The 26061-nt window shown below is 40.5% G+C and overlaps 2 protein-coding genes across 4 annotated transcripts in view; both read right to left on the bottom strand.

Annotated features, from left to right (window-relative positions):
- Positions 1 to 696: 696 nt before the first annotated feature.
- csf1rb (colony stimulating factor 1 receptor, b) lies at positions 697 to 13335 on the bottom strand. Of its 2 annotated transcripts, none has more exons than XM_076275260.1 (21): positions 13128 to 13335; positions 9020 to 9280; positions 8331 to 8615; positions 7964 to 8118; positions 7641 to 7800; positions 7232 to 7433; positions 6882 to 6997; positions 6676 to 6784; positions 6353 to 6543; positions 6076 to 6194; positions 5854 to 5980; positions 5654 to 5758; positions 5394 to 5504; positions 5047 to 5206; positions 4543 to 4619; positions 3982 to 4082; positions 3718 to 3840; positions 3233 to 3344; positions 2997 to 3096; positions 2575 to 2680; positions 697 to 2115 (listed from the first exon to the last, which is right to left on the bottom strand). In XM_076275260.1, exons 1-21 carry the CDS (start codon positions 13180 to 13182, stop codon positions 1966 to 1968), a joined length of 2925 nt encoding a protein of 974 aa, XP_076131375.1. In that variant the 5' UTR covers positions 13183 to 13335; the 3' UTR covers positions 697 to 1965. The 2 variants fall into 2 exon arrangements, with proteins under 2 accessions (XP_076131375.1, XP_076131376.1); XM_076275261.1 differs by having other exon boundaries at positions 697 to 2112; positions 13128 to 13333.
- A 368-nt stretch (positions 13336 to 13703) lies between these two features.
- LOC143111410 (platelet-derived growth factor receptor beta-like) overlaps positions 13704 to 26061 on the bottom strand; it is a 32276-nt gene continuing 19918 nt past the window's right edge. For both annotated transcript variants that reach the window (XM_076273638.1, XM_076273639.1), the window contains exons 13-23: positions 25795 to 25899; positions 25561 to 25671; positions 25168 to 25330; positions 24736 to 24884; positions 23959 to 24068; positions 23648 to 23770; positions 23016 to 23127; positions 21132 to 21231; positions 17448 to 17553; positions 15921 to 16165; positions 13704 to 15267 (exon numbers count right to left, since the gene is read on the bottom strand). In XM_076273638.1, the coding sequence (XP_076129753.1) occupies positions 14745 to 15267; positions 15921 to 16165; positions 17448 to 17553; positions 21132 to 21231; positions 23016 to 23127; positions 23648 to 23770; positions 23959 to 24068; positions 24736 to 24884; positions 25168 to 25330; positions 25561 to 25671; positions 25795 to 25899 (1847 nt within the window). In that variant the 3' untranslated portion in view covers positions 13704 to 14744. The remainder of the gene's footprint in view (positions 15268 to 15920; positions 16166 to 17447; positions 17554 to 21131; positions 21232 to 23015; positions 23128 to 23647; positions 23771 to 23958; positions 24069 to 24735; positions 24885 to 25167; positions 25331 to 25560; positions 25672 to 25794; positions 25900 to 26061) is intronic.

Below are 26061 nucleotides of genomic sequence, written 5' to 3'. Positions count from 1 at the left end.
TTTGAGCTCCGAATCGCCTCTTCTTGGAGGGAGAGCGCATGTTTGAATCTGCAAGCACGTTCACTAATGAACATTTCTTGACGAAGCTGGCCTATTTTAGCGATATATTTGGAAAGCTCAATGAGTTAAATCTCCAGTTACAAGGCAAAGACAAGCACCTAGCAGATAAGATCACTGCATTCAACAAGACGATTGTGTGTGAGATTAGGTGCAGATCTATTTAAAATCATTATATTCAGCACATTTGTAGGCCTATCATATGTTGACTATTGATGAGATTTGTATCATATGTTTATGATCCTATTCACTATTCTCGACAAAATTGATAAAAATAAATATTAATAAAACAATTAAAAAAAACTTGTTAACAATTGGTGGTGTTGGGGGTACTCCGGAAGATCATAATGTCTCAGGGGGTACATGCCTGTTAAAAGTTTGGGAACCACTGACCTAAATAAACTGATATGAATTACAGCAAATGTACAATTTATTCTACAGCTCTGGAAAAATTGATAGATCATTGCACATTTTTCTGATGCATTCAAATGACTTGACAGTCATTTTCAAATTTGCAGTGGTCTCCTAATTTTTGCCAGAGCTGTATTGTTTTATTAAACATTAATTGGTGTGTTTCTTCATTTGTTTCGCATAAGCATATTTTCTCTAACCTCATTAATTACAAAAAAACAGACTAAATAGAGGAACTTGCACTTTATTGACAGAAACTTCCCTTGTAAAGCCATTTCTCATATTCACCTAGTTCAGTGTACAAAAATTGACCTCAGATATGCAACTGCTTTGAGAAGGGCCCACTTTCTGTCCCAGAGATTTTGCCATGCAGTTGTCCAAAATGTCAATTTTTGCTGTGAGATTGTTTACTTTTTAATTGTAAAGATATTTTGTATTATGATGTAGACCTATTGATGTTTAACCAGCTCTGCAATTTAATAGCTGAAAAACTCAATAAACACTAATACATTTTCTGATATCACAATACAAAAAGAGTGTTTAATATGATGTTTAACTTCAACAGGTAAAAAATAATATGCATGAAACTAAAAACGTTTACAAAAACATACACAATACAATTATACTAGGCTACTGCAATATATGGATACATAATGATGCAATGGCTATCTATATTACAGTAAACAAATGTGAATAATCTCTGTATCCTGGAGAAGAGGCACACTGGAATGGGAAATTCATATAGAAAGGCCACATTCAACATTTGCATGTAGCCAATATACAGTATATATAAGTTAGCACCAGTAAAATCAAACACAAAACAATCTACATTCAGTACAAACTAAGGTCAACTTTATTTTAAATGGCTCGTTTCCACTGAGCGGCTTGGTACGGTACAGTTAGCTAACCGTAATAGAAACCTATTGTTTCCAGTTTTTTACTATCAACTAACATTAGCTAGCCAAAATAGCAGTAATTGTAATACTTATGAAAGCTGTTGTCTCATTATATTAACAAAATATAACATGGACATGTATTCATTGACTAAATTGTTACTAAATTGTTTAGGCTAATGAACTTGTTTTATTCTCAGTTGGCCAGCTGAAGCAAAAGGTAACAATACCAAAACCACTGAACCGTACGCAACGCAACATACACCCCGCCTACCAAGTAAGGGTACTGTTACTAGTCGAAATGCAAGCCAGGTCAGGGTTTACTGTACCAAACCGTGCCATACTGTACCAAACTGAACCGTACCACCCTGTGGAAACGAGCCATAAGACCAAGTAGATTCAACTGGGGAAAAAAACAGTGTTTGTGTGTTTGTGTTTGCTTGTGTGTGTGTGTGTGTGTGTGTGTGTGTGTGTGTGTGTGTGTGTGTGTGTGTTTGTGTGCGTGTGTATGTTTGCATTTGTATGTACAGTATATGCATATGTGTGTGCAGTTTGTGTGTGTGCAATCCCCTGTACAGTATATGGATTAAATCTTTCTTTCCCATCAGCATATTTGGTAGTTATTTTTCATCAGTGGCTCTCCTTCCGCATCCTGGTCGGTGTCTGGCTCAGGGGCCCCCTCACAAGCCACAGTGGTCTCACACTGCTCCTCACACTCCGCCTCCTCAAGAGCTTGCTCTAAGTTCCTGTACTGCTGGGGAGGAGCCAAGTGAGGTTAAGAAGCCAGTAGAAAATAACACAACTTGTGTTGTTTTTAGCACATCTCTATGTCCAGATAGGGACAACACAAATTGTTTTGTTTCTAATACATTGCTTTTGTTATACTGTGTACACTCTTACAACAAATGTGTTGAAAATAACACAGCTTGTGTTGTTTTTTAACACATCTATGTCCAGATAGGGACAACACAGTTTGTGTTGTTTTTAACACATTCGTTTTAAGAGTGTAATAGTGCACTGGATCAATATAATTTGTTAGCCAAATCGTGTTATAGTCAGCATCAATTTCTTTTGTTAGTCATGTTGTAGCCTGAATTAAGATTAGTACAGTATATATGATATCCATATAGGGATTAAGGCTTTAGGTACATGAATATATGCATAGATATGGTGTTAGGTACATGAATATATGCATAGATAGTTTTATTCTTACTTGATGAGGTTGGCCTGAGTGTAATCGTTCAATACGTTCTCCAATTGTACTGAACGTTGGACGCTGTGTTGGTTCCAGACTCCAGCACATTTTCATAATTGTATACCTGAAGGCAAGTGGGTGATTTTGAACATTATTCTACTACAGCATTGTGCAAAAACATAGTTGTATTTTTTCTTCTGCATTTAGAGTTTCAAAAAGATTCTTTTGTATGCACTTGTATGCAGTTGATTGATCAAAGCCTTTTTTCAAACATACTTAGAACTTTTGCACAGTGCAGCATATTTGAAAAACATTATGTATCTTTCTCCTTTAATTGTGTGGTACATGGAAGAGAGAGTGATAAAAAAAATGTGGGTGTAGGTGTTGTTTAAATGGAAAATCCCCACAGAATCCCCTTTATGAAGTGCAATATCACTTACATCTCTGGTGGTGCAAAGTCTGGCTTAGACATCTGATATCCATCTTGAATCAATTTATAGAATCTGGAATTCACCATTATATCAGGGTATGGGCTTTTACCTAATTAAATGAATTAAAAGAAGATTTTTTTTTTGCATTGCACAACCAGTTTCAAGTTTCAGTTCAGGTATACAGTAATACAACTGAATGTTCCAGAAGAAAGTGACATTTAATGAAAAAGTATCTGCAGGCCCACCTAGAGAGAAGATCTCCCACAGCAGGATACCATAGGACCACACATCACTCTGGACCGTGTAGACGCAGTCAAAGATGCTCTCAGGGGACATCCACTTCACTGGCAAGCGGGCCTGCAGCAAACACACAACAGAGACACAACAGCTGTTCATCTGTATGCACATCATCCTCATCTCATCACAACAACCTGCTGTGTCTGCACACGATTCATCCACAGCCAATAGCTGACTACACAGACGCAGTAAAGGATCAAAGGCAGAGAGACTGAAGATAATAAACAATAATAAGAGAATTTCCATGTGGTTAACAAATGCAATGGTTTGAAACGGTCTTGAGAAATGTGTATGGATTAAATACAATGCACACACTGCATCAGAGTGCATTCACCTACGCAACCATGTTAATTTATGATGGATAAATAAATTAATTAATTAATGATAAAAATGGGTAATAATGTGTCTTGGAGATGCAGCCGACTAAACTCACATTTCCTTTGACCACATAGTTGGAGTCGTTCATTATATCTCTGGCAAGCCCAAAGTCACAGATCTTGGCTACACAGGAGTCGGTCAGGAGAACATTCCGGGCAGCCACATCTCTGTGAATGCACTACAAAACAAAACACACACTCACTCACTCACTCACTCACAGAGCTAATGACAGCAGAGGTCATGAAGAGTTGTTGCTGGAGAGCAATGCCCAGTCTACTGCAGCTACAACACTTGGTGATATATGAATGTGTTTAATTACATTACGAGACGCAAGGAAGTCCATGCCCTGAGCCACATCAAAGGAGAACCGTAGCAAGTCCTCTATGCCAAAGAGTCCGGAGTCTGTTTCTGGGTGGCAACCTGAAAGCATTCCAGGGAGCACAGATATGTTGGCTTTGGCACAGCACAGCAATTCTCTGCACATAAAATGGATTTACACCTCAGGTTCACACTTAAAGGCAAACTATAAATGACTTCTGGTTTTGAGGATTTTTGAAGAACAAACTAGGTTTCGGTAAACCTCTGCCAAGGTATCCAGGTCTCCAATGAAAGCTCTGTGCGTTTCTATTTGTGTGAGTGTGTGTATGTGTGTGTGTGTGTGTGAGTGAGTGTTTGTGTGAGTGTGTGTGTGTGTGTGTGTGTGTGTTTGTGTGAGTGTGTGTGTGTGTGTGTGTGTGTATGTCTGTGTGTATGTGTGTGTATGTGTGTGTGTATGTGTGTGTGTGCACATTTGGACTGAGCCGCCTCTGTCTCGCCACACTGGGCCTCTTTCTTTCTGTGGAGCACAGCACAGCTCTTCAGCTCTCCACTGTTTGCCTACCCAGTGACTGGTGCCGTGGCTTCAGCGTCGATAGCATTTCCTGGTAGTCAGAGCCAGAGCAGGAGATGCCGCTGTCGCTGTTCACACGCAGACGTGGCGTAGGGGGTGGGAGGTGTAAGAAGGGGCGGGGGGGGGGGGTTGGTTGGGGGTTGAGACAGAAGTGTGAAAGAATTAGAATGAAAAAAGTTCTTGTTTCCATGGCTTCAAAATGTTATGGCCACGAGTTATGGTGCCAAACTGTCAGAGTATCACTGAGACGGCGGGCTTCTGTGAGGTAAGTTAATTAATAAATCACATTTCTGTGCTCGTTGAAGACCAGCCACATGAGGTCATCTAATTTGAGGAAAGGCGTGTCTCGGATGTGCCACTACAGTATTCAGGCTATTGTTTCAGTTTTGGACTTACTGAGTCAAAATGAAAGGTACATCTGCCCACACAAGTTCCTATTTTAATCAGGAGTTTTTTTTTAGTTTTGTTGTTTTTTATTTATAGACCAAAACCAACCTCCGGAACCGGTGGTCTTCGGTGATGTTCTTGTAGAGAGTGGTCTCACTGGAGATGCTGGCCACACTCCACACAGAGGTCACAAACATCTCTGCCCTGCTGCGCAAGAAGTTCAGCAGGTCCCCGTGGCCACAATACTCTGTGATCATCAGCATCGGCCCTGACATGGGAATAAAATGCAATGATCTGAATTGTGGCATTATGATGTGATAATACATGTCTACAAAAGAGAGAGACACACAAGACATGTAATATACTGTACTAATGGGAATAGAAAATTGAAAATGAGCAATGTGATACTATATAAATGTCTTGGCTACTCATGTTATGGGAGTATTAAGACCTACCTCCCTGTGTACAAGCACCCAGCAGGTTGACTATGTTGCTGTGGGATCCTAAGTGACTCAGAATCTTCAGCTCTGACATCAGAGCCTCTCTCTCCTCTGAATGGGCTCTGGCTATAGAGAAGATCACATACAGGTTTTTTAAATTTGATGCTCTAATGTTACAATTAGTGAAGTCAGCACAACATTCTGGTGTTTTATCATCATGAACAACAACAACAACAACAACAACAAGAACAATAAAAACAACAGACTAAATTTACGTTTGAGCATCTTCACCGCCACACGGATGATGTTTCCATCTGCCCCTAGGCCATCAGCAGTTGCCTCCACCACTTTCCCAAAAGCCCCGGTACCCAACACTTGACCTGGTACATGTAAGAAATTCCCATTTTAAAAGATTGCCATGAACAGCTCTGTAAAAACATTCAAAATAATTTTGACTCCAATTTGAGTAACCAACCAAGCCTTAGCCTTTCACGTGGAAATTCCCACTTCTCATTGTACGGAAGCTGAGTTGGGTCAATAAATGTGTAGTTGTTCCCATCATTGACCTCAATTATTTTCCATCTGATTTCAAATTTAGGTTTCTGCAAAAGGTAACGATTTTGATGTTTTCAGTTAGACCTAATTTCTGTGAAGCAAAGACAGACTATGACAGAAGATGTTTGACATGAAGACATACCTGTTGGTACTTGTAGAAAACTATTGCAAGCAGGATTATCAGTGTTCCTACTAAACTTGATGCACCAATAAGGGTTGGTGTGAAAATAGTGGATGCTACAAAATCTGGATTGGTAACATCTAAAAAAGATGTCCACAGTGGCATGATGTTAAAATTCAGTTGAAGAGCACAATCGATTATATAGATGACAAATAAGAAATTATTTGTTTTGCATGTTTACATACATATTAGATGTAGACTTAGATATAAACGTATGTATAGCAACAGATTGTCTTACAGTGGCTAAAAGCCATTGCGGCCCGGTCCTCCCCAGCAAGGTTTACTGCTATACATTCAATATTCATTCTGACGTTTGAGTGGTTCACATGGAGAACACTCTCCACCAGGTCCTGCCTAGATTCACTTCCCTTCACCACAGAGGCCTGGGAAAAATAGCTTTCTCCCACTAGACTGGAGTTTGTGTCACATCTGTAAAGTCAAGTCAACGTTATTGCTGTTTTGTTAGTGGACGTTGGATCACATGTTGTTATTGCAGAAGACTACAGTCCAAGGTGTTCCACTTTGCCATGTGATTCTGTGTACATGGAGAGTTTTACTCACGTGGTTTGGGCCCCAGGGCACTGGGACCAGTAAATGAGGGGCAGAGGGTAACCAGTGGCAACACAGGTCAGTGAACCATTATCCCATCTAACCAGAGCACTTGGTTTGTCTATTTAAAAGAAAAGAAAAAAGGGAAAGAAAGGGTTAAAAAAAGACATTTAGAAATAATTTTATTTAACCATAGTATTATATCTGTTAGCACTCACACCAGACAGAGATGTTGAAACTGAGGGAGGCGTTGACTTGGTCACTCCTGGCGTGGAGGGTGTACAGGCCTCCCTCCTCCGCAGTCACACTTCTCAGAAGCAACACACTTTTGTTTCTACCACACATACACACATGAGACAGAAGGCGCCAAAGCCATCAGTTAAGGACCTACTTTGAAACTCACTTTGAAAAAAACTATTTCAAAGAAGAAGATAGATAGATAGATAGATAGATAGATAGATAGATAGATAGATAGATAGATAGATAGATACTTTATTGATCCCCAAGGGGAAATTCAAGATCACACTTGCATAAATAAGGTGCCTACAGTACATTACAAATCTGTTACCCATTTTCGATTTGGAGAAAGGTTATCTCCTGGTCTGTTGCATTGCCCAGTGCAGGTGTATCCCACCAGAATCTTTCAATCTTTGGGTATGCAGTGATTTGGACACCCAGGTCAATACTCCCCCCCTCTATTAGGGTAATATCCACACCATCACTGTTCAACTTTGAGGAGAGCAAAGGGATGAGTTTGATGAATGGCTCCTCTGTTGGTGCAACAAATGACAAAATGGGCATCAGGGTGACGTCAGATTGGCACCATGTTGATGTAACATTGTCCTAAGATTGACGTCAGATTGACACCATATTGATATAACATTGTCCTAAGATTGATGTCCGATTGGCATGATACTGATATAACATTGACATGAGGTTCACTTCCTGTTGTGTACTAATGGAATGAAATCACTTGCCTACAACTTGAAGGTGCATGGTGGAGGAGTTTGCTCCTGCCTCGTTGGCGCCAGTGCAGGTGATGTTGCCTGAGTCAGACAGACTCACGGAGGAAATGGTCAGGACGCTGGTTTTCCACACTTCTTTACCTGACCGGGTAGACCCCTCACCTCGCATTTTCTAGGAAAAATAATTAATTTGTTAAAGTCAAGGTCAAACAGCAAAGCAATAAATAGATGAAACAGCATTATCATTTAGAATTGATCAAACATGTAAACTGATAAAAAGTATGGTGTGACATTATAGAGTTCCATAACAACAACTTAAATGAAAGAGATCATACTTCACCAGAAGTATGTGTCCAGGTGATGTTGGCATCATAGTTGGGGTTAGTGCAAACACATTCGATCTGCAGCTTCTCCCCAACAACCAGAATGGATTGGAATTCTTGACTGGGCTGCAGGACTCTAATCCGCACGCCTGGTGGGGAGCGTAGCTCTGACACAGACAACACATCAAGACAACATATGAGGACACAGAAGTGTGACACAACACATACTATATTAAACTTGGACCATTAGTAAACATTCTAAAGACAGAGACATGGGTCGTCGGGTTCTGGAATCAAACCCAATTTTCAGGCAGCAATAATAGTATACATACAAAGTATGATATGTTGTAGATATAGTGTATTCTGGTGATAGTCTTACTTGCTTCGACCTTAATGGGGTATTCCTCAGAGTCTTTTCTGATGCCATGGAGGGTTGCGCTGCAGACGTACTTCCCGCTGTGACTGGGCAGGAGGCCTCGCATCAGAATCCCTCTCTTTGGGTCCATGGTGTAGTTCAGGTCGTGGGGTAAAGCACTGCCATTAACCAGACGGAGAGAAAAGTCTGTCGCTTGGGGGTCCGTCAGTAAACAGTCGAGGAGATAATCAGAACCCTCTTTTTTGGAACCAGCGTCTTGAAACTTCGGCGGCGTAAACATGTCACCATCTGTGGATATAAATAATGAGATGAAGTGCAAAGAAGTCATTATTAAGAATGCAGGCAATAGATATAGATAGCAGATATACCATATAGCATATACTAGATATACCATATACTGTATATACAGCTCTGGAAAAAATAAGAAACCACTGCAATGCAAATTTGAATATGACTGTCAAATCATTCGAATGCCACTCAGCAACTGTAGGATGACATTAGAAACATTTTCAGTGGTCTCTTAATTTTTTCCAGAGCTGTATATATAGAGGTTGTTACTGTATGCCTACTTTGTAGATGACTTCTATACTCATAGTGGATTATTTCTAGCCTAGTAGGCCTTTATAGAATGTGTATTGCTTTGTTAATTGCTTTGGAGTGTGTGTAAATTCCGAGGGAGGTAGGCAGCGTACTGGTGATGTAGATGTACACTTCTGAGTACAGCTCTGGACGTTCGTCATAGAAACACCTGTATCTTCCAGTATAGGTAATGGTTGCCACCTTGACTTTGATCAAGTTCTTGGAACGCCTGTGAGATAGTGGTGAAGTCTTCAAGGACACATTGTTAATGCCATCTCCACGACAACTCAGGGTGAAACGAGTACCCACGGGCAAAGTAATTTCAGTCTTCTTTATGGTTGTGTAGTTCAGTCCAATATCAGGTGGTCTCCAGTCTAGTAATACAACAAATAAATACATTATTATGATAATATCATTAGTAATAGGAAATAGTGTTGATGAGGATACTACCAAAATATACTGCTCAAAAAAATTAAGGGAACACTTCAATCATACACTGGATCGGTACTCTGACAATGTTTGGCTCTGAGCACAACTTTTGAGACGAGTGTTTTATTTTGCAAGAACTGTCAGACATTCTGTGAATGTAGTTTGAGAATGGAGAAAAGGGTGGAAGGTTTCAAAAAATGTGTTTTAACTAGGGCTGTCAATCGATTAAAAAATTTAATCAAATTAATTACATATATAATTATTGCTGTGAAAGTATTTTAAATATTTAAATTCAAATGAATCATTGAATAATCAGCATTAGTGACATTAAAGTTCAAAAACTCTTTCATTATTATTTTCACTGTTCAAATAATGGCCATAATAATCTATGATATGACCTAATATGCTGAGGAAATAAATTCAAAACTGCTTCGGGAAGGAGTTTTTTTCACATACAAGGCATTTCAGGCCACACCTAGAGGACACAATGAAAATAAATTAATACTCCCCTCAATGTCAACACTATTTCTTTGCATTGATGTGTGACTTTAGAGTTGACGAACTCCGGTTATATGCAAATTCCTTGCTGCAGACATTGCAGAGGACTTCATTTTAATCAACACTTCATTTTTTATCAACACCATCAGGCCGTTTTTTAAAAGCAAATGTTCCAATCAACGATCTAGGCAGCACATTTTCTTCTCTCTCCTTCATTTTACAGTCTAATGATTTCTGACTAGAATGGCTCGGGGTCAAAGGTCATACGGAATCGATTAATCTGCGCTATTTTTTTAATCAGTTATTTTTTCTCAAATTAATTAATCGAAATTAATCAGCTATTTTGACAGCCCTAGTTATAACAATTGTGGAAAACTGTATTGTTCCCTTATTTTTTTGAGCAGTATAATACTTGTGGATTATTACATTATTCCTTTTGAATAAAATTGATTGTACTCCAGCTGCAAAATTCTTCAAGAGACAGTTCAAGCTGTAAAGGCTTATACAGTAGCACAGTATACAGTACAGTAGTATGTAACGGTTATATATAATATCATGACAATTATGAGGCTTTATGAATAGTTTATAACCATTTATGAATGTATTTAAAATGCTTTCATAGTATTTATAGGTTACTTGTTTCAATAACTGCATTTTGTAACCTATAGCAACTTCAACCAATATATGTGTTCATATTTTGTATTCAACTCTTTTGAAATCAAAAAATAATTTTCATTGCTTGAATTGTCATTGTCATCTCAATTTGTATTGCCCTAAAGTCCTTCAACCCAAAGCTTTCTTAGAAACCTAAGAGTGCAAAAATGTTTTTTTTTTTTTTCATTTCACTGCTGTTTGTTTTTTCTGTAAACACTGCTGTTTGTTTCCCAAGTAAAGTGTGACCCTTCTATTTACTTGGGCTACTCCAGTGACATTGTGAAGTTTAAATGCATTCATCAGATGAGGTACCCATCAAATAATAAAACCCACTAACTGCTAAATAAAATGAGAAAAAAAACATGGTGGAATGATGCTCAATGATTTATTGTTATATTTCATGTCAACAATTTCTTATGATCATACAGTGATTAAGCATTTAGAGTTTGCAGAACAAAATTAGTGTATTAATGTACAAATAAAGCATCTTCAAACCTCTTTCAGCTGATTCACAGCAAAGACATACCGGTAGATTGTTAACAGTTTTGCATACTTCTGATTCATAGCTTAACTCATTAATATTGGCCAACATTTCATCAAAATGATTTCATTATGCTGATTACTTGATTACTGATTACTGATTACTACTACATGGCACAAGTGACAGGATTGCCACAATCCTGGAAGCATAATCAAGTAAAATAGTAAAAAGTTGCTGATCCATGTTCCACTGGTCGATGCGTCTTCACAGGCAAAGGAGACTAGACATCTGATTCGGAGGGGACTCAACGCTTGTTGATCTTCTTGCTCAGGTCCTGTAGCTCGTTGCCTATCCGGGACACCTGCAGGAGCAGGGCCTGGTGGTTCTCTACGAGCAGGCTCTGGTGTCGGGCCAGGTTTTGCATGTGGGTCAACTGCTGACCGCCGTGCTCTCGGACGTCGCGCAGCAACTTGACCGCCTCGGCCTGGCTGCTGGCCACCTCCTTGTGCTCCTGGATGAGCTGGGTGAGCCCTGAGAGGACCTCTGCCCGCCAGCTTGTGGCCGACTGCAGCTCCTGGACCAGCTGGCTCAGGGTGCGGCCCAGTTCCTGACCATCACAGCAAGGCCCGGCGGTGGTCTCGGCCGAGGAGCCCACAAAGGCCCCAGGATTTGACTGACTGGCCTCTGAGCCCATTGTCATGGCCGCCGGCTCGCTGTCTGAAAGGAGCGAAACACAATGTTTTACCCTGACGCATCTTTTAGGCATCGATCAATTGAGGTGATTCAGAATTAATTTGTGAGCAGTGGATGTTTCTGTTATAGGCAAGCAAATTCAAGTGGTGAACTTACTTGTGATCAAAATGAGGTACCGTGCTGTGCTTGTCCTCTGACGCACACACATGGAATGACATCCACAGGCTTTGCCATGTGAACTATTCTTTCATTAAGTCACAAAATCCCAGTATATATAAAATGTGCCCTGATGATTTGTGTTGAGTGGAATTGATCAGTTCTGTAAAAGCGAATAATGAATGAGGATTGCATGGTGTATTTCTGCATAAGCTCAGATTCAGAAATTCCGATTCAGAGTCAGATTCAGATTCAGATTCAGATTCAGAAATTCCTGTTGGGATGCGTGAGTCAGACAGTTCAAATCATTTTGAAATACGACGGACGCGTGCTGTCACATTTTCAGGGATGTTGCTGTTGTTCGTTGTATTTTCGTCAGGGGGAAAGAGGAAATGAGAGTGGTCTTGACATGGGCTTTGCATGCGAGGAGGGGGGAAACGTCTGAAATCGTGAAGCTCTTGCCCACTACGCCAGGAAACACATTGCGCTAAGAGGTAAGGGGCAGAGGAGGCTAACCGGAGGAGGTGGATGGGGGTGGACGAGGGGGGGCACGCTCCAGAGCCAGGTCTCGAGGGTCTGTTTCCCATCCTTGCTCTCACTTCTCTTTCACCTCGTGTGGGACACACACACGCACACACACACACACACACACACACACACACACACGCACACACACTGGCTCAGTCGACTTCTCACAGACACTGATCTACCCCACCACACACTCCTCACCACCCCCCACCCCGTTTTTCACACAAAACCACAAGCGCCATCACCTGTCTTCTGAACGGCTGAACTCTTGCTCTCTTCTTACCTGACAGCACCTCTATTGTTGTTGTTTTGAAATGCATTGTTTAGTTCGGCTGTTGCAGTGTCTTCAGTGAAGATATACTTAGAAAGTAGTTTTTTGTGATTAGTCATTTTTATCCACTTATTTTTTGTAGTATCTCAATGACCATTGAATATGAGTGCATGAGACCATAATGAGTACTGATAAGCATAGAAGGTAAGCCCAGACTTATGCTTGCTCCTACACAAAGATGTACATACAGTGCATCATTTATATATATTCAAGTGATGAACTTACTTGTGATCAAAATGAGGTATATTCCATGTATATATTAGACCAATCTGACCTAGATGTCTTACACATAATCTTAGACTTATGTATGATACTGAATACTGAATATTTGTCATTTATGCTTCATTAGGATGTGCACATTTTTTTAAACATAAAATACCTTACTGATATATATATGGCTTAGTGTTAATTTACAGCGAGGAGCTGAGAAGAGAGCCCATGGTGAGCTTACCTTGGGCTGCACAAGGCATCACCGCACCCAGGAGGAGAACCAGATAGAGTATCATCTCCCTTCACTCTGCCAACTCTCGAGCTGAGGACGCACTAGCGGAGGATACGGCAATCTACTTCAGCGGCACGAGCAGAGGACACAGCAAACACAACTGACTGGTGAAGGTGGTGGCGAAACAGTTTTTAAGTCCCTTAACCATCGAACTTCCTCTTTGCAATTTCAGCCAATGACACATTTACTAGAGAAAGTGCTTTGTTTTCCTGAAGTTTCTTAAACAGAATGTATGTACAATTAATTTGGATTATTAAACAAAATAAAATGTAAATAAAATATATTTACTTTTGTGTATACCCAAGTACATTTAAAAAAGTACAAATTCATATATTCCTTTTTTCCTGAGTAGATATCTTTATTGTTCACTCATTATGCTGTTGTTGTATTTTGGAATAAAAATATACAGTAATATACATCTATACAGGTGTATAAAAGTTGTATTTAACAGGTGACTACATATTACGGAAGTTACATTCTAAATACAGTATATATATATATATATATATATATATATATATATATATATATATATATATGACTAATTGGTAACTGATTGGTAAGACTTAACTCTATAGATTTAGTATGTCTCCAAGCAGGAGGATTATGCTGGTGAAACCCATGTAGTACCATGTCAAATTTGAAATTATACTTCTAAAGGATAATTGAAATCCAATGTATATAAGTTGAACATACATATAACAATATTTTGCATTTGCATAAAGCAGAGCACTGAAAAATCCCTTCTGTTAGCCATTACATTTGGACCAGTGTAATACCTTACTTAAGATACTTGAGCAAGATACTACTTAAAACTAAGTCTTTGTGCCTTCCTACACGGCACACTTCACAATTACTCACAAACCGCAAGTAGTAAGTAAACATCCATCCAATGCAGGTATTTCCTCTACATTTATGAGGTACCAAACGCTAATACAACTCAAATTTCTAAAGTGCACATTTACAAATAACTCTGTGAACTAAGGCACTGCATCAGCTGCTGTTGGTCAGAATAAGACATGATACGTTTTTTTTTTCCTAAAATGGCAAAAATGCTGAGTCCTCTAAATATGACTATACTATGCAGCATCACTTATGCAAAGATAACAGGCTAAATCCAAGTGCCTCCAGGGCCACTTGGTTTCTGGGTAAAAACTCTAACATTGTCAAGCAGTAGTACTCTGTGTAAAGGTATTTTCCAGCTGCAACTGTAAGACCAATGTGGATCTCATAATGTTGCAGAAAACCTGAAAGAAAACCAAGTATCTGTATGTCATCTGGTGACTGCAGATGTTCATTCATAAGAGTGTATATAAAAAAGCATATTATAAACCTGAAAAAATATCATGCCCGTATATGAGTGCAATTATATCAGGTTATATATGTTTTTGCTTGTTTGATTTTGTATGCTATAGGTTGAATGTGGGACACATAGCACATACAAGAACAGATCATGGGCAGAGACCCACGTTACGAAGCACCTTGCCATTTTCCTTGTCAAACATGTATTTGCCTTATTTATCATACACAACTTTTCACTGAATCGGCACAATTGTTTCCATGACGTTACAGAAAACTTTCTTCAATTTCTGGTGTGTCCGAGGCTTCCTCCTGTTGCCCTTCTTGTCCTGCACTCATTCCATCCTCTGCGTTGAGAAGACAGGCTTCCTCTGCCACGTTGGGAATCCAGGGTTCCTCTGCCACGTTGGGAATCCAGGGTTCCTCTGCAGTGTTGGGAATCCAGGGTTCCTCTGCCACGTTGGGAATACATGGTTCCTCTGCCGTGTTGGGAATACATGGTTCCTCTGCCGTGTTGGGAATCCAGGGTTCCTCTGCCTCGTTGGGAATACATGGTTCCTCTGCAGCGTTGGGAATCCAGGGTTCCTCTGCAGCGTTGGGAGGACAAGGTTCCCCAATTCGTTCTTCATTTTGAGGTTTTTGAACGGGTGAGGGAACTTGTTCCTCTTCCTCTGAAGGGATTGCATTATCATGGACAGCTGGCTCCTCTGGGGCAAGGCACACTTCCACAACAAGGGCCTCAGGCAAACTCACGGACGCGGTGCTGGTGTTGTCCTCAGGAGTCTGGGGGCTGGTGAAAGAGGACATGGTGAGGAAGTGGGCAGATGACACTGAAGGCCACTGAATGACTGTTTTTTCAGAAGAACCAATGCCTCCTCATATCAACACATTTTCCACAGAATTTCCTCAATAATTGACCTGTATATTTTTCTTTGAAAATCAATAGAACACAATGGGCCTGAGTTCGGCGGCGATATGTAGCGGGAAGCTACGTCAAGGCCAGACCTCTCCGGTGCAGTGAAATTGAATAAACCAATCACATGCAACCAGTGTTAAATTCTGATCTATCTATCTATCTTTTTTATTAATTAACTTTGGCCTGACTCTGTGCGCATGCACTGTCGGCAAAATATGCTGTTAAACTCGCACCCTCAGTCTCTGCTTTATCACTATGGCTTGATGTATTAGACACAGCAAAACAAGTTACACTGGAAAAACATGAGATATTTGCGATGAGTAATTCTCTGACATATTTATATTTTAAATATTACATTTGTATATATATATGTGTGTGTGTGTGTGTGTGTGTGTGTGTGTGTGTGTGTGTGTGTGTGTGTGTTTGTATTATATACATATTATTATGCTAGACAAAAAAACAGTAAAAAATAAAGGGAGCAAAACAGAAGAAGAGAGTGTCACTCTGTTGTCATGACAGCCCTTTACCTTGAGGTGCTCTGCATGGCGGTATCCTCTAGCTCACAGGCTCCATCACTGTTGATGTCGGGGATGGGGACAATGTACTCGCTGAAGACATTAGTGCCCGCCTGGCCTGTCTCCTCCTCCTCCCCGCGCGGTTCAAGCCTGGGAGCGCCCCCATCTGCAGAGTTCGCCTCAGGCTGTGCCGGTTTGCTGCGCAGCACAGCAGGGTGGTCGCTCTTCAAAAAGTTTTCGTACACCTGATAGTACCTCTGCAAGAGTGGTTCATGTTCGCTCGTGTTAATCAAAGAGGGTATTTTGCAATGTGATTTGCAACTCAATCCAAATGTAATTTAAATGTGATTCATATTACATTCGTTGACACTTTTATCCAAAAGCAACTTACAAATGAGGAGTAACATTCAAGCTACTGTGCCATAAGAGACCTTAGATCATGGGTTCCCAAACTCCATCAATGTGGGCCTCCCCTCCGAAAACAGTGACACCTCCACGACCCCCCCCACCCCCCCCCCCCCCCACACACACACACACACACACAATCATTTTCAAATAATGATATTCACTTAATTTAAGCCACTTAAATAGGCGTTTGGCTTTCTTGCCCATATCAGGCTGGGGCCGTGCAGCGATAAAATGTGACAAATCTGTCCAGTTAGCTATCGGAACGTCACATATTACCGTCACGTATGTCCAACCTGTGTATCTGTCAACCAAGGCGGCGGATTCCTAAAGAAACGCAACCACCCACACCATAAGTAAATTAGCTATGTAGCCTACCAAAAATAAATTTTACCGAATAAATTTCGAATAAACTCGAATAGCTGTAAACAGTGTTGTAAGGCTGCGTGTACAAATCCGTTTGGAGCTGCAAGTTACTGTTCACTGGTAACTTGCAGCTAGCTCGGCTGGCGGCACTGTCTTCATTACGTTATGAAGTTTGGCACAATACATTCTCACTCAGGATAGGGATCAATAATACTTTCCATTACGCTACCTTAGAATAATAAGGTTCTATCTGACATTTTTGTCAAAATGGAGTTATTTACATATTTTTATTCTTTGAAAGTTTCTTAAGTTCAGATGAAGTGTTTCTTAAAGTTCTGTACATATTTGGACTTTATATCAAAAAGAACTTGTTCAATTTACCATGTAACTCTATGGAATTCTAAAACTTTGAAGCTCAATATCTCAGAACTACTCAAAACGCAGATAGAACCTTATTATTCTAGGGTAGCGATTTTATCCCAAAGATTTAGTATACATCTCTTCTATGATTTATTTCGATTTTATAATGTTGACAATTACATAATCATTGAAAAAAAAAAAAAACATAGATAGTTCTAACATGAAATAAACGTTTTCCCTTCTTTTTTAAATCAACCTTCCGCGCCTCCCCTCAAATCATTTGGCGCCCCCAAGGGGAGGCGCGCCTCACAGTTTGGGAACCTCTGCCTTAGATTAACAACAAATAATATTACCTTGTAAATGTAAAAGTGTTGTGTCTTGTATGAAATCATAAGGTGAACACTGTACCTTTTTGTAACTGTCCGCTACCATGTTCCCCAAAGAGTGTCCAAGAAGAGAGAATGGGGGTCTTTTCTCAAACTTCTCATTCCAGCACTTGCACATAATCTCATATCTGTCAAATAAAACATACCCTCCGTGATAAATAACAGACCATTTATCATTAATTTCAATGTAATTTAAGAGGAAATGCCTTGTGCACATGATCTCTTTAAGGAGTGACTAAACCCAAATCCATAACTACTCTCTCACCCAAAACGTCCTACTGTCAGGTCAAAACTAAGCTTTTCACTCAAAACCATTAAATCTTACTGAAAAAATGATTTGCCCTCAGACATAGGCTACAAACATTCAAACACATACAACAGAGTTCCCCAAATGGCGGCCCGCAAGAAAGTGGCCCGCGCAGACATGTGTGTGTATGTTTGGCACGCGCGGACAAGAATGACAGTGTATTACAGTAATAAAGAATCCTCACTGCCTACTGTTGTGGAGCATTGAATCTGTCCACATTGATTCCGTTAAATACGTCATATTTCTCATTCAAAATAGCAGAGTAACGCGAGTGACAAAGGGTCTGCTCTCACGTTGCATCGCGCTGCACACACCACAGCACACCACCACCATCTTCACGTCACGTAGGCAGGCCCACTGTCCGGATATTCCAATTGAAAACAATGTAGCCTAGCCTGATTTTATCGCAAATGCGTGCTCCCATCGCATGAAGGACTTGGTGAAAAAATCACCGTCAGATTTTAACGAGGTTAATGATAGGGCATTTAATTTTGCTTTAGCAATGTGGCAAACACTGTTACGCAAATGCAGGACACTGGCAACATTACAGTAACTTTACTGTAACATGCAAGCTGTAAAACAACGTATTCAAATCAACAATGCTAGAATTGATACTTCTCTTTTAATGGCTGGCCTTAGCCTAGAAATCTAGACACACCCTAGCGGCAGCAAATTAGCCTACATTTGCTGCCAGGGCTAGTCTAGCAACTCTCCGTTGGCTTGTGAGCTCAAAAAATTAAACTTCTATCAGGCCAATCAAATCGTGTATATAGTCGTTAGGCGGGCTTAACATAATGATTGATGGCAGAGTTGCAACGGTTTGGCTTGAATTCCCTGCTACTTAAATAAGATAATATTGCTGTTGGCGAACAGTGTGACACGAATTAAGCTTTTATTAAGTTGCCAAAAGTTTGAACTAGCAAACTAGCTCCGCTGGTGGGAAACACATGGGACTAGCGCTGTCCTATGAGGGGATTTGAAAGACAACCGATTATCCTGCCCCTCGGACTGAGTACTGCGAACGGTGAGTGCCCAGACCCTACATTTTAATGTGGGTCTGGCTCGTCAGGCTAGGCAGGCCTATATCATTAACATATAATCATGGCAGGTGTGTAAGGATTTATCGTAGCCTACCTTTTATTTGAACAACCAGTGAATTCCAGCTGATTGTAATGGTGCCCTTTTATAGCAGCTATGTTTGTGTATAAAAGCAAGATAAATAATGAATAAAATAACCATCTAATTTTGCCAACACATGTAAACGTGATACATGGTTAAATAACTTGTGATCTAACACAATCTAGCAAGGTAACAAGTGCAGAATCACAGAAAGCTAAAGGATTTGGGTATGGCAACAAAGAAATCTACTGTAACCAAACTATTCAACAGTATCCATTCTGAAATCTTTATTAATATCATTATCTCTAAACGCACTATGGCGTTTTATGGGTTGTTTTCACATCCACTATCTTACATATTTTGAAGAGATGGAGATATTTTGATTGAGATATTTTGGAGATTTTTGCTGAAATTTTACCAACTTAAGATTCTGATACCATCCTTGCAACATTCTGGACACTGTCCCCTTGCAAAATCCTGGATACCATCCTCCCAAAATCTTGCTAGGATGGTATCAGAATCATAAGTTGTTGAAATTGCACCATGTAAAGGGTTTCCTAGATCCCATCACATATAAAGTTGGTTCTTTGAAGGAGAGATGTTAACCAATGGCGAGTCATCTCCACAAGACGTCATTGATCTGAATGTTTTTTGTGGGCCATAGACTATGATGGCGCAATGTGATGAACTAGTCCTCTTTAGACATTTGTGAGGTTACTAACCTGGGCCTGGCCAAGTTCAGGGAGTCAATGAGGCTAGAGAGGGTCAATGTCTTGGCTGAACGTACGCAAACGCACCCATTCCCAGCGGTGGGTCATTGTTGTGAATCGAGAACCACAGTTGGCAGTGGGTAGTTTCCCCTCGATGCCGACAGGTCCACCTGCAGCACACCTGTCCTATACTTCCGCCACAACCTGGGCATTCAGGTGCCATTCTGACTGGTGCGGGCGGCCTGTAGACAGCAAGTCCACACCAGTGATCTGCGCACCTGGTAAATGTATTGCTCATATCAATAACAGATGTGTGCACATCCATAACAGCAATCTCCTCGCCAGGTGACAGAGCCATGGAGAGCATAATCCACCTTCGTGGTTGATGTATGCAACCATCGCTGTGCATTTAAAGCGTTCTAGAGCATTTATGCGGAAGCATCTTTGTCCTTTCCTCCACACTCATGAAGCGAGATGTCTGTGGTCACAACGCGTCTGCAACTGTTCTCTGTGAATACTTGGGAACTGTCGCAATGAGGGCTGTGGTATACGTGTTCCAACTGGTTAACTGCAAGTGAACTTGACTGAAAGAGAGTGTAAGGTTATGAATATAACCTTGGTTCTCGGAAAAAGAATAAGAGACGTTAACCCTTTCTAGCCTTATTGATTCCGTAAACTTGGCCAGAATGTCTAAAAGAGGAATAGTTTATTGCGGTGCACCCTCATAGGGCCTGTTTACATTTGTTTTTAAAAGGCGTCTTGGGTGATACGATCACAAGTGGTCAGCTGAGACACAAAGCTGTTTACACATATCCAAGGTGTTCAGCCAAAGACGTTTGCTCTCCACTAGATTTCACTATTGCCATCGTCACATTCATTACAACTCCCATTGTCCGGGACACATCACAACACATTAGCATTTACAATAAAAAATATATGTGGTCAAATGCTTTTGAGACCACCTCGGTAAGTGGTTTGACTGGTCAAATCATAATGTATCTTTGTATTTGTTTAAGTCTTGTATTTAGAATTGACCACTTGTGATTGAATTGTGAGACGGGTAATTGGAGATTGGATTTTTACCTACCTTTTACCTAACCTGAGGTTCTGATTGGTGTGTGAACAATTCTGACTTGTAGTGTTTCCAGCAGGAGAATTGTGTGCTGATTAGGTTTGAGTTGTAGTGAGTTGTGATTAATGACATTGAATGGCAGTGCTTTCTAAATGAGAATATAGTGCAGGAACTTATTTTTGCTGCAAACGTTCAAAACATTTGAATCATGTGTGAGTGTTTATATTTTGGGAAAATGTGTCTGTCTTTTGGTAAATGCTTTTGATTTTTTAGTTCATAATAATGCTAATAGTATTTAAACTGTCAAGAAAACCTGTAATGCAAAGGGTAAAGTGTGATGAATATGAAAGCAAAGCCCATGATGACAACCTTCAAGATCATATTTAACATCATGACTAATTGGTTGTAAAAGGTTGTTCTGTGCTGAAAATTAATGGACTCCTGCTGGAGAAAAATCGTTCACATTTTGGGTCAAACATGAAGTTGTTGGGGTCTTACATTTCATCAGTAGCATGCGTGGGTCGGGTCATTCTGTAGCCCCTCTTTAAGGCATTGTAGAATTGCTCATTCATCGGGATGTCAGGGTAAGGTGTTCCTCCTTGAGTAAAGCAGTGCAACACAACAGAGTGTTATGAACAAATAAAAATGTGTCCAGGCATCGAATGGAAATAGTACACGTGACAAAATTTTCTTTACAAGTCAAGCCTTGCTATCAAATACAGTTATGAGATTTACTGTAAGTTGGGAGAAACAGAAGAGAAACTTTGAATAATGCAGAAACTGAAAGCATGTAGTCAAACATTCAAAGCATGTTAAAGGAAGTGCAAGCAATAACTTGCTGGCTCGCTTCATGCTTTCTGCAGGGTGATCTCACATTGTGAATAGCTAACTTAATCAAGCATCTTGATGTTTATTTGAAAAAAGTGGCAAATAAACATATACATGTAAAATAAAAAAGGCATAGCCCTACATAAGCAGGGACGTGCACAGGGGGGTTGCTCAGGTTGCCCGGGCAACTGCTCATATGCCCTTCTCAACTCACGTTGCCCTTCCGAGGGGAAAGAAAAATAGGCCTAAATAAATAAATCGTAGGCTACAGTGGATGCAGAATTTCATGTAGGCCTAGATAAAAAAAAATCGCAAAGCCTCACTCACTTTCATTCGAGCACCGAAAGTGAAAGTCAGTAGCCTAGGGGAAGGGCAAACTCTGTTTACGTGGGCACCTGAGCTGAGCCTGCATGAGCGGCAGCGGTGACTGGTGACTGAATAAAACAACATTTATCCTGCAGAGGAGTTGCTTATATCTCGTGACAGTGCGTCTTCAGCTGTGCTCCATACGTGTCTCTCGCCTCTCCCCTAATCACTTTTAACCGTCATTACCAATTTGCAAATGATGGTGAATAACTACTCATTATGAGATGTACAGTATTTCGTAATCTTTATTCTAATTATGTTTCCCATTGTAATCGTGCAATTTGTAATGCTTTGCATGGACGTGCGCTGGTGTGCGTTCATGAATGATAGAAGGATGGTGCGTGCACCTGCCAATATGACTGTTGACATGCGCTCCTAAAATAGCATATGAACAACTCGCCATTGACTTCTGACCAGGTTTAGGTGGTGTATGATAGCGATTTTTAGACAACGCGCTAGGTCCCTCCCTAGGTTGTTAATTGCCACACCCCTGGGCGCAATGCTTAAAAAATAAACGTGCAAAATACCGAATTCAACTTTCCGCGGGTGAATAACGAGTATTACGCCATGCACTGGTGGCCCAAAATACAGCCCAGAGACTTTGCACTCAGTAGTTAAGGTGATTGAGTGCTGTATTTCAGTGTTTTACTTCTTTGTGTATATATATTAATAAAGACCCTGTTATTCTCAGTCCTTCATATAGGCCTACATGGATTTCTATGCAACGTCATGAAAACATGCGTGCGCAACTTAGAGGCAGAAAGCACCATAGAACAGCACAGAGAAGTGCTGTCCATGAAAAGAATAAAATGAGTTTTTGTGCTGAAAACTGCACCAATTCGAAATCACGATGGTTAGAGAATGTTCAATATGTTCAATACCTCTAACGGAATGCATGTCTTCGCCAAAAATGACAAAATACAATGTTATATTAAAATGCAAATGAACGGCAAACGGCAAACAGACAAAAAAATCTGATTGTAGCTTACAGCAGCACGCGCATATAGTTTTGCTCGTTTTGTTGGTAAATGTATGCCGTGTATAGCCCGTTTGGGGGGGGTGCCCTTTTTTCAGGCCCCTCAAAATTCCTGTGCACGTCCCTGTACATAAGAAATAACAGAAGATGACTCTAGCCATTGATGTTATATTAATGATAGAAGAGGCCTGCATAGAGGTCTTTTTACGTGCCTAGTGTGAAGATTTCCCACAGCAGGATGCCAAAAGACCAAACGTCACTCATGCCAGTGTACAAGTTCTGGAATATGCTCTCCGGAGCCATCCACTTCAGGGGCAGGAACGTCTGCAGCCATAAAGACACCAACAACACAATTACTGAGAATCACACAGAGTACAGAATGTAAACAAGGGCTAAGACAGTCTCTACCCTTCTTCAGCCCCTGGTACGACAACCACAACGGCCAGGGTGAATCCACCCAGTCCGTTAAGTCCAGGGTGTAGTTTCATATCCCCTTCTTCCCCACCACAAACACCAAACCCTAAAAACCTCAGTGGAAAGGGAATCTGCTGGCCAGGCCAGGCCTCCTCCATCTCACCACATCTCTGGCAGCAGAGGACCGGAAATGGAGCCATTGAAATGCGTCATAATTGAACCAGTCCAACATAAACATTTCTCTATTTATATTCCAAAAATATTCAAAGGCAAAGAACAGCACATTTGAGAAAAAGGATGGGATGGTGTTGTCTACGAAGTTAGCTGTTGTTTTTCCACAATAGATACCTTGAGGTTGAGTAGCCTTTAACTACTACTGAGGATTAACTTTGTGGAAAAGCCATATGTTATACTAGGATTATGGACTCACATTGCCTTTAGAGACGTAGTTGGAATCATTCATGACGTCTCTCGCTAGCCCAAAGTCACAGATCTTCACAAGCTTCCCTTCACAGATCAACACGTTTCTGGCAGCAAGGTCACGGTGAACACACTGCTCACACACACACAGGGACATAAACAACACTGTTACACTCCAGCACACATTCACAACAGAAAGGATAGGATGCACATCATTTTCAATCCAAATCCAGGTCCATTTGTCTCGCTCAGTATGGTGAGTATGCATTTGACACAAAATGTTGAAAGTGAAAGTAGCTTGGGATTTACTGTTTCAAGTACATTTTTGGATGCCAGGAATTCCATTCCTTTGACCACTTGGAAGCCAAAGCCCACCAGGTCCATGTAAGTCAGAATGGGTGAATCACTGATCGCCAGGGACCTCTCTTGGCCTACACAGAAAGAGATTAATAAATCATGATTAAAAAATAAATTAATTCATTAATTTTTGAGAAAACAAAAAACATCCAAAAATGTATCTTGGCATCTTCTGCATCTCACAGCACTAACCACACTCCAAATTCTTGTTATTATTTCTTTTCATGACCCAAAACAGCTGTGCAAGTTATATGGTGCTTTACTTGTTGACATTAGAAATATTACAGATACGTGTCAAAAAGAAAAAAAAAAAGAAAAAACATCTCTTTTGGTGTAAGCCAAGTTGTCTTTCAAAATCATAAAGAGGAATATGGTCAGCATCTGGTCCATCTGAGTGTTGAAATTCACCCAATGACTTCAAGACACAGTAGGTCTGGGCTGCGGCTTTGTAAAGGTTTGCCATCTCTTCCACACTGTTTATTACTAGTTGCTACAGGGAGGTGAAGAAGGGGAAGTATCATGAGACTGTTCTCCAAATGAAACGCAACATTAGACTGTTTGCACACTACATTTTTCTGTCACCTTGTCCAGTAATTGTTCTGTCCTGTTATTACTATGTAGCTTTTAATTTCATTTTTTGTGGGAGATTAAAAGAAGATCAAATATAGAAAAGGCTTGTAATGCTGATCCAATGATACCTTGATAGATGCACTTTCACTCAAATTCACCCATACAGTTTACCTTGCCCCTGGTAGTTGTCTTGTTGGTAGGGTGTTTCATAAACTGACGGTTCAATGTCTGCATATTTGATATTATCACTTAGTTCTTGCATAGGCACATATTCCAGTGAGTCCTCCTTGGTCATGTCCATGTAGCCCCCATCAGACTCACTACAGGACACATACAGAAACATACAGCAGCATACAGATCAGTCCTCTGACTCTAGGTACGCTGGCTTTTTGATACTAGTTCAGCCGTGTAAATGCTCAGGACAAACATCCTTACAGTAAATTGTGATTTTAACATCTTTAAAGAAGCATGTAAATACTTCATATAGACAAACATTAGTATGCAAGATACACTGATGTAAAGTAATATCATATTTCACTTTGAACTCAGTCTACAAAAAGCTGGTGTTTATTTAAAACTAAAAACTCATATAGCTTCTCTTGCCTTTTGCCCTGAGTGTTGCCGGCACTATCTGCATTCTCTCGGCACATTTCGGTGTCCCTGCGGTTCTTGTCGGTGTAGTACTGTAGGAAGGTGTGCTTGTTACGGTGAAGGTAGTCCACCAGGTCACCATAGCGACAGTACTCAGTTATGAGGTAGATAGGACCTTGGATGCAAACAAGAGAACTATTCAGGATGCACATTTAGGAGCAAACCCATTGTAAACCCATGATTTATTATGCTAGGTTATTATTACAACAGGCCATTGGCACATAGTATTACATAAAATGTTTTCTATTTTTCTAAAATTTTGAGGAACATATATATATATATATATGTGTGTGTGTGTGTGTGTGTGTGTGTGTGTGTGTGTGACTTGTGTTGGTTTATGCCCACCTCGCTTTGTGCATGCGCCCAGCAGATTGACAATATTTACATGGGGCCCCAAGTGACTCATAATCTTGAGTTCAGAAATCAGAGCCTGAGTCTCACTTCTCCTTGCTGTAGCTGTGAGTGGAACACAGAAACAACAGGAAGAGGGGTGTCATTATCTGATGTCAAAGCCACTCCGTGTCATAGGCAAGACATGCAGAGGTTGGAGATGTGCTCAGGGCCAGGTTGAACACTCACACTTCAGCATCTTCACTGCCACTTTAGTGCTGGACTGGGAGTGGCCCAGGCCGTACGCAGTGGCCTCAACAACCCTGCCGAAGGCCCCGGACCCCAGAGTGTGACCTGAAATAACAATGCATGATAGCGCACCACAATCCAGTTTATCAGTAAAACAATAAATAACATGGTTAAATTCATTCTTATACATTTTCACATGCATGCTTTTCAAATTTCACAAAGCATTTTGTAGTTGTCCAATTATGGGAAAACACTTTGTTTGTTGGC

The sequence above is a fragment of the Alosa pseudoharengus genome, unplaced genomic scaffold, assembly GCF_046254945.1.
Source record: "Alosa pseudoharengus isolate Yale_2024_CS ecotype anadromous, Long Island Sound unplaced genomic scaffold, YU_APseudo_1.1 YU_APseudo_1.1_scf_8, whole genome shotgun sequence".
NCBI classification, from domain to species: domain Eukaryota; kingdom Metazoa; phylum Chordata; class Actinopteri; order Clupeiformes; family Clupeidae; genus Alosa; species Alosa pseudoharengus.
The sequence above is the reverse complement of the archived record's forward strand: the minus strand, read 5'-3'. Positions and strand labels throughout refer to the sequence as shown.